The sequence below is a fragment of the Copidosoma floridanum genome, unplaced genomic scaffold (genome assembly GCF_036245765.1).
Source record: "Copidosoma floridanum isolate Cflo_tuat_1 unplaced genomic scaffold, Cflo_Japanese_pri ptg000013l, whole genome shotgun sequence".
Classification (NCBI taxonomy): domain Eukaryota; kingdom Metazoa; phylum Arthropoda; class Insecta; order Hymenoptera; family Encyrtidae; genus Copidosoma; species Copidosoma floridanum.
The window spans coordinates 15101809-15115560 of NW_028321890.1; the positions used below are offsets into that span (position 1 = coordinate 15101809).

The window sequence follows — 13752 nt, forward strand, 5'->3', positions numbered from 1 at the left end:
CTGACATTTCTGACAGGTATGTGTCATTAACCTCCGAGTTGCGTCGGAAACCCACCACTGTCCAGTGCAGCAGTGCTTTATACCAAATGGATCCAATATGTATCCAAAACTGAGAACACAATCATCCATTTCCTTTAACATCTTTCTATTCGATGTTACTATAAACACATATATAGATGTAACGGGTATATGCGTTTCACGTATTCATGTGATGTCATCATCCAGTACTTTATACCAAATGGACCCATTATGGATCCAAAATTGCGAACACAATCATCCATTTCCTTTAACATCTTTCTATTCGATGTCAGTGTAAGCACATGTATATATATAAAAACACATGGTATTAGCCACGATGTAAAAATACAAGGCGCGGCCCGCGCGGCGTTGCGCATCCATTTTGATTGATCAATGCTTCCACCATGATGTAAGAATATAAGGTGTGGCGTTCCAAAGTCTCATTTTCGTGCCGTTCTGCGCCTTTCAACACGACGCCATATTGGAGGGAGATGTGACTACTACAGCGGCGAAGAGCCTGTACCTACAATGAAACGAAGCCGCTTAAGTTGAAACTAAAACTTATCCCATGCACGCATCTCACCTCGAATTGAGATATATATATATATTTATATATTTGTGTATATATACGTAAACTGATCATCGTTTACCTGTTTATTCAGTTTTTTCTGTGCAAATATTGCCAAATTGGGTGTTTGGTCACTGAAACAACTGGATTGAAAATATTGAAATAAAAAATATATATTGTTTTAGGAGTTTCTTGATGTTAATACGCTTTATATTTTAAAAGCTATTGAAATTCGCAGACAGACATGGCGGTGCGATGGAAGCGTTCCTGATTGGTCAATCAAAATGGATGTGCAACGCCACACATTATATTTCTTACATCATGGCTTCCACCGCGCCGCCATGTCTGTCTGCGGATTTAAAAAGTTTTTAAAATATAAAACATATATTAGCATCAAGAAACTCGTGAAACAATGTATATTTTTTGCTTCAATACTTTCATTCCAGTTATTATAGTGACCAAACACCCAATTCGGCAATATTTGCACATAAAAAACTGAACAAACAGGTAAACGATGATCAGTTTACGTATATATGCACAAATATATAAATATATATATCTCAATTCGAGGTGAGATGCGTGCATGGGATAAGTTTTAGTTTCAACTTAAGCGGCTTCGTTTCATTGTACAGGCTCTTCGCCGCTGTAGTATATAGCCACGTCTCCCTCAAATATGGCGTCGTGTTGAAAGGCGCAGAACGGCACGAAAATGAGACTTTGGAACGCCGCACCGCGTATTTTTACATCATGGTATTAGCTAGTAGCTACAGCTACATAAAGTTGCGTTCGAAAATTAATCTATTTTGCAATATGTAAATATTTCTTTACCTCAAAACTGATAGAAAATGCTTCTTTCTTTTACTTCTCAAGTTAAAAATCATGCGGCCGGTTTTTTCCGGAATATGCTCGAACATTTGAATGGAAGTCGACTTACCTCGCAGCTGGTTTCTGTAAGTTGATTCATTTCTATACCACAAAAAAACCTTATAACTTGTCAATGTCAATATTTTTAAACAAGTTTCGAGGGTACAAACGTTGCTTCCCGCGAAAATGAAATAGGGCTAATTTGAAATAAGCGACGGAAATACAGTTACACAAACGTGTTTTGCAAATGTTATTGAAAAATTTTACGAGTGTTAATAAAAAAAAGGCAAATTTACTAGTTGATAGAAAAACAGTTCTAAACTTTGATCACGACTCAACAATTACGATTTACTGCCACGTAGAATCACACTACTAACGAACGTTATACTTAAGCTGATGAAAACTGAATGCTATAACTTTCTTCACAACTTCACGCGATATACTATTATATTATGTGTGCTTGTGCTTACTCTGACAATGTGTGATAATGACTTGACAACAAATGGATGGACGACAAGTGTTCAAGTTGTCGTTCATCTATTTGCTGTCACATCATTAAAGCTTCTCCTGATAATGTGTTGATAATGATGTGACAACAAATAGCTGGATTTGTTACACAACGCTCGACTACCATATTAGTGGCGGTAAAGACGAAAAGTATATGTATCCAATACCTTTAGTATTTTAGTATAGAACGTGATATTTGCGCACAGTACTGAATAATATTTTTTTAGTAAAAGAAAATAAAATGCATTCAATCATAGCTTTTCTTCAACATTTTTCCAGTTTGGTATTTCCAATGCATTACTTTATTAAATATGTTTTATTGTTTTTAAATACTTCACCAGCGAGGGCGGCGAGAGCGGCGAGCGTTATACCAAGTGCAAAAGAGATAGCGGTATGTTGAGCTGTCCGTCTATCTATTTGTTGTCAAATCATTATCACACAGGGGAAGACAATCACACGTGGTATAATATACTACGTGCATCATGCGTGTGATGAGGTGTTTTCCGCAATCGTTACCAGAGCAAGTAATTTTCGGTAAGTTGCGCTCTACATTACCGTCAGATCGGAAAGTCAACTATATATTATATACCTTTAATTTACTGGCGCTCTCTGTTACTCTGTCAAATCGGCGTGGGGAAAGAAAAAAAAAAAAGACAACTGTGAGCAAGGGGCCGCAAAAGCTTGCCAAATTTACATTCATCTTTCAAAGAAAAATGAGATGGTCATATGAACGACACGTTTTACCTGCCGTCGGCTGCGGAATGTATGTACGGATCGTTGTCCTTTTAAAAACAGAAATATATATATATATATATATATATATATATATATATACACATAAGTTTTCTTAAGAATCTAAACAAGACACAAGAAGTCACACGCACGCGTGTTCCAAACTTTGTAAATATAATAGACGAGTTATAATTTAAAACGTAGTATTTAAACTTACAATTTTTACTTGGTTATAGTAAAAAAGTAAAAAATGACAACACGTAAATATTGTGCAATTCACTCGTGCAAAAGTGTTATTGAAAATGGAATATCATTTCACGAGCTTCCAAAGCACAAACAAGTTCGCGCACAGTGGGCCGCTTTGTGCAAATTAAATCTTAAAAAATTGGGTAAACATTCCGGCATCTGTAGCCTTCACTTCAACAAAGAAGATTACTTTCCAAAGAGTCCCTTAAGTGAGTACAAACTTTTTACACTTTAATACTTTATTTTTTTCATGAAATAACAACATTCAAAAAGGTACCAGCAACCGGCCAAGGTTGAAACTTGGTGTTCTCCCATCGAAAAATCTGCCCAAATGCTATTTTCTACCGCAGAAGGATCCGCAAAAACTTGAAATCATTGCTGCTCGTGATGAGAGAACTAAGAGAAGAGCTGAAGCTGCAAAACCAAGGTATAGTTATCACATCACTCATTCATAGAGATAATGTATTTTTTCTGGATGATTAAACGTTATTTTTTTGTAGTATTACTGTAAAACTTGAGCCATCAGTAAATAATGATAAGAAAGGTGATATTCAACATGCAAGTGATTGTGTTGATGGTGGAGTTAACATGGAAAAAGTAACTTTTTCAAAAGAGACGGTAGCTGTCATGTCTCTCTTCGAGTTAATGGACTTAGGATTGAACAAAAAACATGTTTACAAAGACGGTGAAACGGTGTGCGACAGTTTGTTCGAAGAAAAAAGAAAAACACTTTACAGTTTAATCAAGACAGACGAGCAGTTGATTGCTTTCACGGGTATCGATTTTGAATTGTTCAAATATCTTGAAAAAGCCATGCATGCTCACGAAGGAGCAGAAACACAAAGAGACCTTGGTGCTGCAGAAAAAATTTTTCTCTGTCTGTGTAAAATTAAACTAAACTTGTCGTTTGCGTGTTTGTCTGTTTTATTTGCCTGGACAGAAAAAAAATGCACTATTGTTTTTAAAAAAGTGATTGTCAAACTAGCCAGTATATTGAAAAATGACATTTTTTGGCCAGACACAAATGAGGTACTGGCTAATATGCCAAAATGTTTCGAAAAATTCAGTAATACCCGAGTAATTCTGGATTGCATTGAAATCCCGGTACAACAGTCTAGCTGTGTAAAATGTCGATTAAGCTCAAATAAACTCTACAAGGATACTTCTATTGTCAAATTTATGATTGCTATGAGTCCAGCTGGTCAGATCATTTGTAAAGGAAAAATGTTTGATGGAAGAACAACTGACAATGACGTCTTGGCTCAGAGTGGAATTATGGATAAATTAAGACCAGAAGTGGACACAGTAATGACTTTTCAGAGTTTTGACATTAACGAAGAATGTTTAAAGAATCATATTCAATTATACATGCCTTTAAAATTTAGGAAAAATGAACAATTTATGTATGCTGATTATCAATACACCAAAAATATTACTGCTGCAAGATTCCACATAGAACCCGTTATTCAGAGAATCAAAAGTTTCAAGATATGTCAAAATAAGATACCTTGGAAAATGTTGCCTTATCTTGATGATATTTTTACAATTATTTTTGGAATTGTCAATTTTGGCCCTCCAACTTTGGAGCAAGACGAATTTATTTATAGATAATAAGGTGAATAAATGATAACATTTGCAGTAATAAAAAAATATAGATATTTTTTATTCATGTAAAATACGTTAATCCCCTTAAATTTTCTTGCCTAGGCCTGTGTACATATGTATTTTTCTTTTTTTTCAAATACAAACTTATAAAAGCTTGATATATTTCATAAAAACTTTTTTGTGAATTCTTCCATAGTGTGTATTTATAGGCAGGTGCAAAGGTACATAAAAGAAATAGTTCTTGTATGATAGTATTTTTTTTATTTCGTCAATAAACATATAATCGATTGAATTTATACAAAATTCTTACATTTATTAATGTGATGTATATCATATCAATTAAAAAAAAAAAGTTACAGTTCTGTAAAAAATATAACCAACCGTGACACGTTTAGTTAATACTTGTTTTCCTATTTACATCGATATTTAAAATAAGAGAAATTTTTCTTGTTTTCGTAAAAAAAAAAAAAAAAAAAAACAAAAAAAAACAAAAAAAAAAATCAGGATTCACGATTAAATTTTAAGAAACTCTTAATTGGAAAAACTATTTTAAAAAATAAAAGCAATGAATTGACTAAATACAATTCATCAAATTTAAGCTTATTCACAGTTCACACAGTTCATCACTTTTAGTCAATATTTTTTTTCTTGTATTGTTTCATGTGAAACAAAGTTTTATCTAATATTGCAGGTAATTTACTTTTAATGTATGAAGTGGCCTCACTGAAAGCTACCTTGCTAGAATCACGATTCGATAATTTAAATAAAAGGTATGGTTTCTTTACGTTTTTCTTTAGAATGTTACAATCCACGTCAATTTTTTCATTATGCAATCTGTTTTTGGATTTCAACTGATCATAAATTTTTTGAGTTATCAATGTTTCCTTTTCGAGTAGAGACAGAGATGGATCGATGCTTACTGTACCACCCTTTCGATCCCTCCACAGACAAGAATCTCCAGTACAGCGCAAAATCACTTTACTCTGATCATTTGTGTGCACATCAGACTCTGATTCGACTTTCGGCTGCTTAAGCTCTTGCTTATCAATATACTGGACTTGAAGTTTGAGAACCCTTTCGAGGAATTTTTGTACTAAACTTATGACTAAATCACACCAATGTTCTTTTACAAATACATCTTTGTCTTTGATATCTGTGCGAGTATTTAAATCATCCGGAAGACCAACTTCCATAGTATTGTTGCAATAATAAACAAATGAAATCACTTGCGACTCTTTAGGTGTTTTTGGCACGGTGACGTTCAAATTAAAAAGGGATAGTAGAAACTTTTTGTAATTGTTGGTAGCTTCGGCCTGGCACGCAGCTGTAGCCAATTTACAGTAATTTTGAAAGATCTCGAGGTACTTTTCATTGATGCTTTCTGTGACGTTGTGGTTCAATGCGTTTGGATCTTGTACGCACATGGGCTTCGTCAGAGGGAAAGTAAAGGCACTTTCTCGTATCTTCAAGTACTCTTTGTACAAGCGCATACTATCCGGCAACGTTTCCACAGAGTTGAGGATTATTTTTTTATGCGAAATACCGTCCACGGGACAAACGACGTTCAGCTTAAAGTTGTAGTTGGCATAGAAATCGAAAAATCCGCCGAGTAGTTGCGCAATGTTCGTGTCTGAAGTATTCTTCAGCCGTACACTGCTGTTGAAATTGACCTGCCATCCTTCCACAATTTTAGCCGGGATCGATTTTTTTAAATCGATAACAGTAGGCATGAAATTTACCGCCGGCTGCTGACAGTAGAAAATGAAAAGCAAAGTCAGTGCATATTTCGATAGCCTACTTCCTCCTCGCAGTTCAATTATGCCGACCCAATATTTCAGGATCATCATAGCAGCTGGTAATCGTTCGTCCATCGATAGTAGGTGCTTAATCAGTTTACTGTTGTGCACGGCTAGACTATTCTTGATGGACAAATCGCACGAAATGCTTGTCGGTACAAAAGTGAACTTGATGATCGGTGTTTTCGCTTTGGGGATAGGTACGATTTTTGAAAATAATTTTGGTTTTGCGTAGAGTATGCGCTTAATCTCTGCAAATACAGAAGCTGATGATTTGACTCCCGGTGGGGGATCCAGGTCGTTTGAGAAAGGGATACCTAAACAAATATTAAAATTTTAATAAAAAAACGCAAAAAAAAACTAATCAAGTCATAGGACGAGTATTACCAGGGTCCATGTAGATATCTAAGTCGCAGTTTTTGAAACCCAAGCCGGACACAGTCGAACCGAACCTTGACGTTGTACAGCGAGGGAAGAAAATCTCAAAAGTTTCCTGCAGGTTTTGACACGTTGATTTATAACGCGTTTCAATTTCTTTTGAGTCAATGGAAACGGCCTCCAAGAACTTTTTAAGCTGCTCCTCAAACGAAGTATCCTCTTCGAAAATAGGTTTGATATTTTTGTAATCCAACTCGTCCGTGTCATTGATGCGCTCTGTTTTTTTCTCTCCTTTTTTTGGCTTGGCCACTGGAAATAATTCAAGGTGCCGTTAGTTTGACAGTACATCACATGCTGTTGTGTATAAATATTCCACGTACATGAATCATTTGGTTTTACTACTCTTTGAACAATGTTTAACCTTATGTTGTCAAAGTATGTAGGCCTTGAAAGAAAGTATTCGGCTGGTTCTCTGTAAAAAATATCACTTGGTTATTAAAAAGTAAAAATTTTTTTTTTTTTTTTCACAATCCTCTTAATTTTTGTTAATAATACCTAGTGGCAAATTCAATAATACAATGTCTTGGACCAAACTTGTAGTACTTAATGTGCCCATATTGAGCAAAAAACGAAAGAAATGAGTCTCTGTATTGATCTTTCGACAGGTAAGGTGGAAGACCAGCAATAAATATTGATTTTTGGATCATTGATCGTTGTTGTTCTATTTGTTCAACCATTTTTGCATGTCTTTTGCCTGAAATGTGCTCTTGATATGCAGCATCATCTGGACACTCAATTTGGCAAGCTGTACATGTTTTCTTCATATTGGTCTTACTGATTCGGAGTAATTTAATATACTCTGTAAAAAAATAGTTTGCACCAATTAAACACAAAAAATTGTGCTGCAACTGAAAGATACGAATGATTCAAATAATTTACCTAAATATTAAGTTTTCTATTTTTGTAAATTTACAATTCCTGACCGCTTGCCGTCACTACTCTCAGAAAATATTTAGGTTCAATGTAACCATCGGAGTTTCCAGGAGATAAAATAACGTTGTTGTCCGATTCAAAAAATTCTATTTCGTCATCTCTTGCTTTTTGAAAATCTATGTAAATAAAGATTTGGGCGTTTCTTCTGAGTCCGCAAATAAAATTCAGTCCTTTGGCAAAGTGTATGTGATTCCTTTTCATGCGAGACAACCCTTGGTTCTTGATTCTTGGATAGCAGTCAAAATAAGTTCCATGTATAATGTCAAAGTCAGTTCTGGTCAAAAGTTTCAAGTTCAGCGCATTAACTTGTGCTATCGTGTGACCCTGGTTGGCTCGAATCATCAACACATTGTTGAAGTTTTTTATCGTAAAACGTTGCTTGTCGTTGTTCTTGACAATTCGCTTAATATCATCTAGAGTACATCCAGTAGGGACGTGTTTCAAAATGTCTTCAACACTCACAAAACCGTCAGGTCTAATTGTTATATTTAATTTTACAGCTCCATGGCGTAACAAGTAACTCAAGCTTTTACTGATTTTCCTGTCATAATTTTCATCTGCTTTATTCTATGAAATGTGAAATGAACTTTTGTTTCTGAGCACTTACAATAAGATATGTGTATATTTATATGTGTATATATATATATATATGTATATATATATATACATGTGGACATGTATAAACAAGTTAACCTATAAATACCAAAAAAAATAGTAGACAGTGGAACTACATACCATCAGTGATCTCTACTTATGATATTTTAACGACAAGTGAAAACAACAGACGTGTAATTATAATTACTTATGATCGAAGCAATAATAAAAAAAAAAGATTAATGTACCATTATACAGTGTATTCATACACAAGCAGACACAAGTATACCCATAAGTATGCCACAAAACACCCACTTTGCATAAAGTCTGGCTTGGGCCTTCGGGTTTGGATTGTGCATGGCATGGACACTGCGTGGACTGCGGAGCTATGGTACACATGAGGCAAAAAATTAATACCTGCCGCCAATCTCTCATACGTTGAAAACCTTTGTGATTTGTAGACTGAAGAATTTTTGCGACGTAGTATTACTATGATGAGTCACATGGGTATAAATAAATTTCCAGAGGCACAAAGTTTAAACCGACGCCAACCGAGCCCAATGAATGGAAACAGAGTTAAAAAGTCGTTACAGAGAAGTAACATTGGTGGCAGAGTTGGAACTTATCCACGACCTGAAAATGAACAAAAGGGCTTTTGAAAAATTGGTCCATATATGTCGTTCATGGCCATTTTTCCAAATGGCTTCTTTCCATTTTTATCAAAATTTTCGACCGATCCATATGAAATTTAGTATGTATACTGAGGATTATTAAACACATATTCTACCAACGTCAATATCCATTCCATTCCAAGTCTTAATATTTGATAGAACACAAGTTATAGATTTTCGAAAAAATGGTCAAAAAACGCGATTTTTTGCAGCTTACCCAAAAACTATTGTGATAATCTGGGCTCAACAAAACTCATTCGATAAGTCTTGTCATTGCGCACTTTTAACTATTACACTACACTTTTTTGTCAAATGTTTAGTTTTTCCGTTAACCGCATAAAACCGTTTTTTACGTTTTTCAACATTTCGCATAAAATGGCATGTATGGGTGATTCTGTCGTAAGTGGCTCAAAAATCTGCGAAAGCTCATTTTTAGCGATTTTTGTCGCTCCTCTTTAAACAGCTACAACTTTTGATCGGAGGCTCTTAACGGAACAATTTTTTTTTTTTTCAATCGATAGGGCTTAATCCCAGATTTTATTTCATCTGAGTTAGAACACTTTAACTACACGCATCAGAAGCAGAAGTATTTTTTTCGAAAATTGACTAAAATTGATTTATACAAAATACCGTACGTCTTTTTACTCAAAAACTTTGTACTTATATAGTATGGAATCGTTTTGGATTTTGTTGTGGATGGTATTTGAGGTACAACTACTATAAAAAATAATTTTTTCAATCCCCATTTTTTAAATGATTCTTCAAGGCATTTTGAGCCACTTACGGCAGAATCACCCATACATGTCATTCTATGAAAAATGTTAAAAAAAGTGAAAAACGATTTTTTGCGGTTAACGGAAAAAAATTGTGTAGTATAGTTGAAAGTGCGCAATGAAAAGACCAATCAATTGAGTATTGTTGAGCTCCGATCGGTCGATTGATTTTTAAGTAAGTTGCAAAAAATCGCGTTTTTTGATTATTTTTTCGAAAATCTATAACTTGCGTTCTATCAAATATTAACATTTGAAATGTGATAGATATATTGATGTTGATAGAGTATGTGTTTTATAATCCTCAATACTTATACTAAATTTCATAAAGGTCGATAGCAAACTTTTGGAGAAACTTTAAAAAAACTGATAAAAGGCCCTTTCGGGAGCCGTACCATATAACTTTTTTTAGCTTCGCGGGCCTATGTTATAACATAGGCCGATGTACATAAAAATAGTTATATGGTACGGCCCCGGGAAAATGGCCACGAACGACGTGTAGACTCTTAAGTACCAACTTTTTCTTAAACGATTCTGTAACGAATTTTGAGCCACCATAAGTAATGGTTCTGGAGTTGTTCGGAGCGCTCCGAACTCCGGACACCTCAATCGAACAAATCTAATATATATAACAGACACTACACAAATGCTGGGCTTTTGTAGTTTTTCAAAAACAAAAATTGTGACGGTCTGCGTGTGAGTTCATGCTTGTAATTAAATTTAAGAAGAAACGATTCAAACGATTAATCGTTACGCTACCTACTTATATATAAGTATGTACACGGCAGTTCAGGAAAAATTTTTTATCTCCCTTCACCAGCTCTTTTTACTTTCCGTCATCCTGGTGTGCGTAGGATTAGATATAGGTTCGCATTCCCGTTAGAACATTTAGAACGTTACTTTAACCGACTTTAAACTTAAACTAATCAAAGTGGACGCCATTCGTCTCTCGATCGTCGTCATCGTGGAATGAGCTGGACGACGACGACAAGACGAGGCAAGAGGAGGCGAAAAAAGCTCGAGCTTTTGAAAAGCTTCGTCACAAAAAACCAAGAACGGATAACAATACTATTGAATTCATCTCAATGAGTCGAGCAGCGGACGGTAATCGTGTGCGTATATCTCTTGCAAAAAAAAAAAAAAAAAAAAATCCGAGCTGCATGTTTAAATAAATCACCCATGCTTAGTATATATACACTGGTATATATAGTTATTGCATAATTTTGCATATATTTTACAGCATCAGGCGTCTTCGAAGAAGCAGTCGGTGTGCTGACGACGACAACGGAGGTTATGCCGAGCAAACTCTGCCGTTGTTTTTGCATCACAGGAGAAGGATGGTTGTTTAAGATTCAATTTGAGTTTTGATGACTGAATCACACAACGAGAAGAGCGCGGCGTCGTTGACTCGACACTGCTCTTGTCCCCGAGATGATCGAGATCACCGCGAAATTGATGAACGGCTCGACTTTCTTCTCCAACGAAGTGATCGAGTGCATGGTCACTTTCAGCTGTCCGGCTGGATCTGCCAACTCGACGACTTTGGCCAGCAATGACGAAAGTCAAGCTAACAGGTTTCCTGTGTTTCTTTATTTTGTGTTCTTAAGAAAAAGATGGAGCTTTGTGTGTGCTGATTATTGCTGGTGTTCTTTTTTCCAGTGATCCATCTGAAAATCTTGCCTGGGCCAGTGTTCAGATACACTGTCAGTGTTCGATAAACGAGAAACTCATTGCTAGTGATAAAATTAAAAAAGATGCCAAACCTGTTGCTGTTAATAATGGTACGTTTTATTAGTTGTTTATTTATTTTTCACATGCTCAATCGTTTAACAGTAATCTCTTTGCGTCATTCATGCAGATACTACGTTTGCACCGTCGTCAAGTGACAATGGACACGCAGTGTTGAACAGTAAGCCTAAAATCTTATTTTGTGATTTAAAGTTGTCACCAGGAGAGAGTAAATCTTGTGAGTATAAAATTTTTGTGATCCTTTTGTATCTTAGAGCTGTGTTATTGTATGAACTCTACTTTTATTTCTTAGTTGTATATAAAGAAACCATTCCAAGTGATTCACCTCCCTCGTACAGAGGACAGGCTGTTAAGTATTCTTATAAAATAACTATAGGAGCTCAGCGCGTCAATTCCCCGATCAAATTGTTAAGGATACCATTCAGAGTGTTGTCTTTAAAAGGTATCTTGTGTTGATTTTTTTCTTTTTCCTGACAACGATTAATCCAAGCTTATTTCATGGTCTGATCTAAATGTGTTTTTTTCAGAGTTGCCTGATCTTGCTGCCTGCAATGATAGCTTAGAACCGAGTTCCAATGGCCCTTTTTCAGAAACGCAAAAGGAGTCACCGGTTGAACTTGTGATGCAAACACTTCAAGTGAGTTTAATGTACTTTTTTTTCTTCTTTTTGTTCGAAATAAATAAATCAAAGCAAGCAACTTATCGTTACAATAATTGCAGAACATAACAGCAAGACGTAGTCCTAATTATTACAACATAACAAACGGTCGTGGTAGAGTTGTGAGATTTTGCCTTTTCAAACATTCCTACAAACTTGGAGAAGACATCGTCGGAACGTTCGACTTTTCAAACGCGACTGTCTCGTGCACCCAGGTGTCGGTAACTCTGCAGTCTGAGGAACACATAGCCGAAGATTACAAAAGAGGAAAGTCCGCCACAACCCTGAACAGCTACAACAAGCATTACATAGTCACCAGTTATCTGTGCACCGAATTGATGCTGCCAATACCTTTTCACATAACACCTGACTTTAGCACCGAGCTGGTCACTCTGAAATGGCGATTGCACTTTGAGTTCGTCACGGCGGTGAAACCCATCGAGTTTCCAAATCCCGAGTCGACTTACTGGCAAGCACCGTCGACCGTCGATGTCGAGACCATGGTCTGGGACTTACCTGTACATATATATCCAACTACGATCCCTCCAAACATCACTCCGTTAGTTCAGAATAGCATAGTTGTTTAATACATGATAAATTGTTATATTTTGCTATACTTGTACATACAATTTTAAACGCAATAACTTAACGACTTCAATGAAAGAAAAGGAAGAGAGAGAGAGAGAGAGATCTAATAGCAATATTAATTATATTTTTATAAGCAAGAACTTGTTGGAGATGATTTTATAGGAGCGAGTAATGTTTGAGTACACGGTTTGTAAAAGTTCATTCGATATCTATAGAGAATTGTTGATGACGAGGAAAAGCCTACAGTTTGTACATAGTGTTGGTATGGAAGATAATGTGCAATGTAGAGATCATTGTCACTTTGATGAAGCAAAAATTGTAACGACGCTTGATACTCGATACTTGAGCGCGAGAACGCTTTGAAAATGTTTGAAAATACCTTTTGAGTATTTTTTACATGCTAATAAAAGTTAACATATTTTAAGAAATACGTACTCTTGCACTGACGTATCTTATTTTTTACTAACATCGACAAGACAAAAATATATATGTATTTCTAACATTCATTTTCGAAACTGATTGAGTTGAACAATCGTATTTATAATTTCATCCAAAAAGTTCGTTTTTATTTAAAAAAAAGAAAAAGTTTTTTCAATTTCTCCATTAAAGAGAATGTATTTACACGTTAGCCTTATGACTTATTTATTCCGCACATCATATATTATTTACACTGACACGTTTTTCCCAAGCTCCGGGTCACCGGTTGAAATGAAACGCCGAAAATCATCAACATTTTATTAAAATTCATGTACATATAATAATAATATTAATAATAATAATAATAATAATAATAATAATAATAATGCATTAACACTCGTAACTTTAGATTATAGAGATGATCAACAAGTGAGCGCGCGTGTGCGCTCTTGAACTACAGGCCAATCTTGCCGACCCTATTGATTCACCGCATACAACAGGTCCACGCTTCGCTTTTTCGATTCGTGGCCAAACGTAAACTGGACACCCGTACGGAGAGGCTGGACTACTGTTTGTGAAGACCGAAGCAACATGGAGA

The 13752-nt window shown here is 35.5% G+C and overlaps 4 protein-coding genes and 1 long non-coding RNA gene across 6 annotated transcripts; 3 read left to right on the plus strand and 2 right to left on the minus strand.

Moving 5' to 3' along the window:
- The first annotated feature begins 1411 nt into the window (after nucleotides 1-1411).
- Nucleotides 1412-2491, plus strand: LOC149374892 (uncharacterized). The gene is made up of 2 exons (XR_016292971.1): nucleotides 1412-1536; nucleotides 2299-2491. It is a non-coding gene; the product is annotated as an uncharacterized LOC149374892 (long non-coding RNA).
- A 313-nt stretch (nucleotides 2492-2804) lies between these two features.
- On the plus strand, nucleotides 2805-4560 carry LOC106646469 (uncharacterized). Of its 2 annotated transcripts, XM_014362507.2 has the most exons (4): nucleotides 2805-3144; nucleotides 3209-3362; nucleotides 3436-4240; nucleotides 4321-4560. In XM_014362507.2, exons 1-4 carry the CDS (start codon nucleotides 2940-2942, stop codon nucleotides 4327-4329), a joined length of 1173 nt encoding a protein of 390 aa, XP_014217993.2. In that variant the 5' UTR covers nucleotides 2805-2939; the 3' UTR covers nucleotides 4330-4560. The 2 variants fall into 2 exon arrangements, with proteins under 2 accessions (XP_014217993.2, XP_089447543.1); XM_089591417.1 differs by having other exon boundaries at nucleotides 3436-4560.
- A 487-nt stretch (nucleotides 4561-5047) lies between these two features.
- LOC106637952 (monkey king protein) lies at nucleotides 5048-7538 on the minus strand. Its single transcript, XM_089591518.1, has 4 exons — nucleotides 7270-7538; nucleotides 7095-7186; nucleotides 6724-7023; nucleotides 5048-6653 (listed from the first exon to the last, which is right to left on the minus strand). Exons 1-4 carry the CDS (start codon nucleotides 7536-7538, stop codon nucleotides 5170-5172), a joined length of 2145 nt encoding a protein of 714 aa, XP_089447644.1. The 3' UTR covers nucleotides 5048-5169.
- A 145-nt stretch (nucleotides 7539-7683) lies between these two features.
- On the minus strand, nucleotides 7684-8615 carry LOC106637951 (tRNA 2'-phosphotransferase 1). Its single transcript, XM_089591519.1, has 2 exons — nucleotides 8443-8615; nucleotides 7684-8274 (listed from the first exon to the last, which is right to left on the minus strand). Exons 1-2 carry the CDS (start codon nucleotides 8443-8445, stop codon nucleotides 7684-7686), a joined length of 594 nt encoding a protein of 197 aa, XP_089447645.1. The 5' UTR covers nucleotides 8446-8615.
- Nucleotides 8616-10412: 1797 nt separating this feature from the next.
- Nucleotides 10413-13365, plus strand: LOC106646468 (RAB6A-GEF complex partner protein 2). Its single transcript, XM_014362505.2, has 7 exons — nucleotides 10413-10854; nucleotides 10983-11316; nucleotides 11402-11523; nucleotides 11601-11708; nucleotides 11784-11933; nucleotides 12019-12128; nucleotides 12212-13365. The coding sequence occupies exons 2-7, from the start codon at nucleotides 11174-11176 to the stop codon at nucleotides 12734-12736; spliced, it is 1158 nt and encodes a 385-aa protein (XP_014217991.2). The 5' UTR covers nucleotides 10413-10854; nucleotides 10983-11173; the 3' UTR covers nucleotides 12737-13365.
- The last annotated feature ends 387 nt before the right edge of the window (nucleotides 13366-13752 follow it).